This window comes from Ipomoea triloba, chromosome 6, assembly GCF_003576645.1.
Source record: "Ipomoea triloba cultivar NCNSP0323 chromosome 6, ASM357664v1".
In the NCBI taxonomy this organism is placed as follows: Eukaryota; Viridiplantae; Streptophyta; class Magnoliopsida; order Solanales; family Convolvulaceae; genus Ipomoea; species Ipomoea triloba.
The window spans coordinates 9682789-9688788 of NC_044921.1; the positions used below are offsets into that span (position 1 = coordinate 9682789).

The following is a 6000-nucleotide window of genomic DNA, read 5'->3' on the forward strand; positions in this document are numbered from 1 at the left end:
AATCAGTTCCAACTATCATCCTCAAAGCCCTCCTAACCAATTCAGGAGCTGATAGTTCACAAGCCAATGTAGGAAAACCTTGTTCTGTGCATATAGCTCACCAATGGTCATGGTATTGAAGACGTATTGTATAGCATCAATTGTCATGATCATTTTACATAATTCAACAAACCTCTTCTTAGTGATATAGGGCCCATTACAATATGATTTAAACCAGCTGAGATTCTCTTGATTTATACCTTGAGCTATAAGAAACATAGTAGCTCTCACTGTCAATGCAGCATGCCATTTCCACCTATTAACACTCTTCTCAGTTACCATAGTATTAGCATTAGGCTCAGCATTAGTCGAGGCATAATCAACATCAGAGGTTCTTGGAATCATATTTGTTTCAGCAAGATTAACAACAATGCTAGCATAAGCAACATCCCTAACATTAGTTTCATCAAGATCATTATTTTTAATGCAAGTCTGAACTCCCTCAATAGTTAATGGATTCGATAATTCTTAATGATCATATTGGTGGACACAATATCCTCCTTCTTAGTTGATTATCACCAGTAGCACCCTCAGAGGTATCAGGCACAGCTGATGTTCCAGCATTAGTACCATTTCCTGGTGGTGGTGCATCTGATTGCTCAACCCTGTAGCCGTAGCTTGCTCATACGTTGGCGGTGGATGAGTAGGAACCATTGAACCTCGCCCTCGCCGTAGGTTACTGCTTCCTCGCCGGTTTGACGCCGCCTTGTCGCAGCTAGTCGCCACTCGGTCCGTCGGTCGCCTCGCAGTCGCATAGAGTCGCGATTCTTCAATATGAGATTTGGGGATTGGGGTTGGCCGGTTAGGGGGAAAGCTTGGTTTGAATGAGATTTGGGGGGAGTAAGGATTTAGGGGAATTAGACGATTTGGGGGGTGCATGGGATTTTTTTTCTATTATTATTAACTTTTATTTTTTTAATCTTACATGGACTCTAATTATAGCCAAGTCATTAACAAATAAGCCACACCAACTTTTAAACGGCTACATGTCATCCACTTTACCTGAAACCTGCAAAAAGTTCTAGGCTAAAAAAAAATTAGTTTATGGCTCGTATAATCACTGATCGAAGATAATGGTGCGGGATAAATAATAGTAAATGGTTCATGGTGCGGAATGAACGTTTAGCTAAAAAAAAAAAAAAAAAAATTAAATCCAGATTGTCTTTCAAAAAAAATTGAATCCAGATTGTCTTTCAAAACAAACAAAAAAAAATGAATCCAGATTGAAAAAAGAAAACCCACGATCGAAACTAACAATAAGGCCTTTAATTTGACAACCGGTAGCATCCACGTCGAACCGTCAGCAGCGATCGAAGCCGGCAACGTCCACGATCGAAACCGGCAGCAGCGATTGAAGCAGCGACGGTGGTTGTGATGAGTCTAGCCGCCCGCCTCCCCCCGATCGAAGCAGCGACGGTGGTCCGCCCGCCGCCCACCTCCTAGATGAAGTCTTCAAATCTCCCCGGTGGTTGTGATGAGTCCAACCGCCGATCGAAGCAGCGATGGTGGCCTGCTCGCCGCCCACCTCCCAGATGAAGTCTTCAGATCTCCCAGGTGGTTGTGATGAGTCCAGCAGATGGTCTTCATCGGATCTCCCAGGTGGTTGCGATGAAGTCTTCAGATCTCCCAGCTTTCTCCATTCGTATATCAGTTTAATTTTTTTTTTAAAGAAATAGAACATGCGACGGTGGTTCTTCAATCAACCGACCTTGTATGTAATTCTATTTTTTTTACATATGATGTCGGTTCTTCGATGAACTGACGGTTGTATGTCATTTTAATTTTACTTAAAAAAAAAAAAAGAACATACGACGTCGGTTCGTCGAATAACCGAGGTCGTATATCATATAAATTTTTTTAAAAAAATATTCTAGCACGTCGTAAATAATATAATTATTTTTATTTTATTTTATTGACTTATTATTACATAGGTTAGTAAATAGCGACGTTGATTGGGTGACGTTGTATCTCTTTTTTGTAGTATTGTCTATCATCGAAAAGTTACAAAGATTGGCGCGTCAATATAATCCGCTCCCTTGCCTATACCATATGCATGTTATTAAGACCATGCATCATATATATGTTCCTAGTTGACTTGTTTTACGACTCCTGTTCTTCTTCCTCCATGGCCTCTGGTTTTTGGTCTTTACAAGGGCCATAAGACCAGCTACAAAAGAGAAACAGGAGAAAGTTAACCATGCTTAACCCAGCAAGAACCCAGTAGAAGTAATCATAGTGACCCTGGTTTATGTCGTTTGATATCCAGCTCCCATTTCCACTTAATCTGCTCAATTCGCTGATGCTGCTCATCAGCAAACTCGCTAGCAAGCTCCCGAGGGAATAGCCAAGCGCGTAAAGGCAGGAAGCTATAGTCGACATGCTTCGGGGAAATTCAGAAATGAAGAACTGGTTCTCCGCCACAGCATTGGATCCCACTGCAATTCCCATCAGCGCATACTGCGGCACTACCCATAGTATTGACATTTTACTATCTCCTTTGATTGCTTGGCTTCGCCGGATGCTCTCCACTATGCCCACCACAACTACGTACCAGAAGGACACAAAGATCCCAAATCCCATTCTTGATTTGGTGCCAAAATGGACTGTGTTTCCTCTGATTCTTGATGCTACAGGCAGGAGTAGTCTGTCGTATAATACTATCCAGATTATGGAGAACCCAACTCCAAATAAGTTTACTGAGCCTGCTGGGATTTCAAAGTTGGAACTGGAGAAGATATGGCGATCCAGTGAGGTTGCTTGGAGCACTGCAAAGGAAGATTGACAGAAATTCACAGACATTATCACACCTGTTAACCATATTGGGATAACCTTCACTATTGCCTTTAGCTCCTCTACTTGATCCACAGTGCAAAGTCTCCAGGGATCTACTGCTGTTCCATCTGAGTTCAAGTCTTGTTGGGGATCTTGTATGATGCAAGCCTTGTTCAGAAACCTAAATTAAAATACAAATTTTATTTTGTTAGGATTTAGGCCAAAAGTTATAACTAGTAGCCAACTAGACTTAGCCCTTGCCGGCTTTCACCCAACAATCCCTTCCCAACATTCACAAGGACTTGGCTCTCATACCACTTATTAGATCGTGTTTACCATCACGCCAAAAGGCTATAAGCCCTGTTTGGTAAATGGCTGTTAGCTGATTAGGTTGGCTGTTTGGGTTAGAATGTATGATTTGTTGATAACATTAGTTGATTGTAGAAAGTTATTTGATAAATTAGCTGTTAGCTGATAGCTGTTTGGTATAATTTCTTTTATCAAAAGCTAATTGAAAAGGCTGCTTGAGTAGCCTTTTGAATTTTAGCATTTTGGAGTTACAAAAAGCTTATTAACCAAACAACTAATAGTGGTCAAATAAGTCAAAATTGACTGATAGGCTGATTATTTACCAAACAGGACCATAGCTAGCAGCGGAGGCGCAACTTTATTACTTTATACAGGATACTAGACTTGACTCTTTACTAGCCTTCGCCCAACCATCTCTCTAGCTCGATGATGCTGGACTTGCCCCTTTACCGATCTCCTCCCAACAACCCCTCTAGCCACATGGTGTTGACCTTGGCCCTTATTGCCCTCAGCCCAACGTGTTTGAATTGAGATACAAGAAAGAAATTTAATCAATAAATTCAATGATTTACCGTATAGTACCTGAGTCTTTCACTTGGGTGATCCATGGTAGTGGAAGTGTTGTGATGGTAAGCTATTTGAGTATTTCCTGAAGAAAATTTGAGGTGTCTGTTTCTGCAAGAGGCTACAATCACTTTAAGTAACCCTGGGATTAAGCTTCTTTTGGCATTTTGTTTCACATAGAAGGGAGAACCAAGAAAGAAAGAGAGAGCTGCAAAGAGGAAGAACACAACAAGAATGCCATAGCCTATTTTCCAACCAGCATTCTCTTGGATATAAACCAGACCGGTCAGACCAACTACTTCACAAAATGCAAATATGGCATAGTACCAGCTAAAATAGCTCTCCATTGCACCAGCATTCTTCTGGATGTGCTTCAACTGATCCGCGCCGAACGCCATCAAACAGGAAACTACTCCACCAGATCCAACTGACAACAGAACAAAAGAGGTACACAAATGAAGGAGTTGGAAGGTTGTGGCAGAGCTGCAGGAGTCGCTGCATGGGGGAGGCTTTGCATGCGGGATCACAGTTGGTAACCATAGAAGAACCATTCCCTACAATAATACATCCCACACAATTATATATGTAATCTCAAAGATTCAAATTTCTATTTCAGTGTTTTACTTTTGGGGATATGAGGGAAACCCGCAACCACTAATAGAGAGTTTGCACTAGGTAAATCCGTTTTGTGACCCTAACATTTAGCCAGCAAAACATCACAAGGAGGTAAGTCAGATCAGTCTAGGTTGTTGTATTCGAATTTATGACCTTGTGGTTACAAGTCAGTATCTTTAGCCATCTTGGTTGAGGTGTGCACTAGGTAAATTCTGTCTTGTAACCCCAAAAGATTACAAGGAGATAAACCAACCTAGTTTGCCCATAATTTATCGGTTTAAGTCAAGAGGGTTGAAATTTGAACTTGTGACCTTGTGGTTACAAGTTTGTATTTTAAGTCATCTTGACTAGGGTGTGTACTGGATACAATACGTCTTGTGAACCTAGTCGCAACAGAGCAAAAGGAGGTAATAAATCAACTTAGATTACCCACAATTAACGGGCTCAAACCAAAAGAGTTGAAATTCAAACTTGTACCTTGTAATTACAAATTTGTATCCTTAACCATCATAACTAGGTTACGTTTAGTGTTTCAATTTAGAAGGTGAAAACCTTACCACAAGGCCAATGATAGATGCGATTCCTATGACTTGAAATCGGCCCATCAAAGAATCCGCCAAGATGGCTCCGGTTACAGGTACAATGTAAGTAATTGCATACCAAAAATAAATCAAATTAGAGCCAGAAACCATGTCCATGTGATATTCTCCCATCAAATATTTTATCATGTCTGCAGCTAATGAGCTAGTCGTCATACTCACAAATGCCATGGTTCCTATCCAATACCGAAACAAACACCATTGTTAATTAGTCTCTAAATAATACAAGTAAGAGAATGATAATATTCAATAATGGAACAAATGTCCCACACACAAGGAATAGGATTTGATATATATAGCTATACAAAACGGTGGGTGGGGGTATTGAGCATACACCAGTTTGTCCATAATGGACAGCACAAGAGGCTATCCACGAGTGCCGTGAGAGGGAGATACCTAACAAATAGTCCACGACTCCCACAAGGGCCACTAGCCCTCTAGTTGTCCTTAAATTATACCATGAGTCAGAATCTATATACAAGGTTAGTTATAATGCATACATAAATCATTATCCTAATACTTGCCACCTTTAATTTTAAGATTTGACAATTTTTATATCGTACGTAGACTTTATTAGTCTAAAATGTGATTATTTCGTAACTTATATAAATAATACTTTTAGTGTTTTTATGTAATCATAAACAATGTTGGCATTACAATATGCATGCTCGTATTGCATGGAGCCAACATCTTAGAGGCTTTTCAGAATTATTATCTTTATGAGGAGTTTTAATTTCTCCAAGGTATGCTCGCATGATTACTCTTGGAATTTTTTATTTTTTTTTTTAATTTTGCAACCGGAACACCACTTAACTCTGAATGCTTTCAATCCCAATCCAAACTCTTATTTTTTATTCAACATATTACATTTTTCTTCATTCTCATACATTTTCTTCATGCCTAAACTACTCTAAAAACTTTTTCTCAGCTCTCCTAAACTTTAAAAACTCTTTTTCCTCTATATTCTATAGATTATTTTTTATTCATTATTGTGTATATCTCCCCAACAAAGGACACTAATAGGTAAAAACATTGTTGAATATATATATATATATATATATATATATATATATATATATATATATATATATATATATATATA

General features: G+C 39.2%; 1 protein-coding gene across 1 annotated transcript in view; it reads right to left on the minus strand.

The window, feature by feature from the left end:
- Positions 1 to 1924: 1924 nt before the first annotated feature.
- The window catches only part of LOC116021827 (protein NRT1/ PTR FAMILY 1.2-like), a 7152-nt gene continuing 3076 nt past the window's right edge, over positions 1925 to 6000 (minus strand). Inside the window, exons 2-4 of the mRNA XM_031262311.1 lie at positions 4857 to 5074; positions 3703 to 4238; positions 1925 to 2992 (exon numbers count right to left, since the gene is read on the minus strand). Of these exons, the coding sequence (XP_031118171.1) occupies positions 2140 to 2992; positions 3703 to 4238; positions 4857 to 5074 (1607 nt within the window). The 3' untranslated portion in view covers positions 1925 to 2139. The remainder of the gene's footprint in view (positions 2993 to 3702; positions 4239 to 4856; positions 5075 to 6000) is intronic.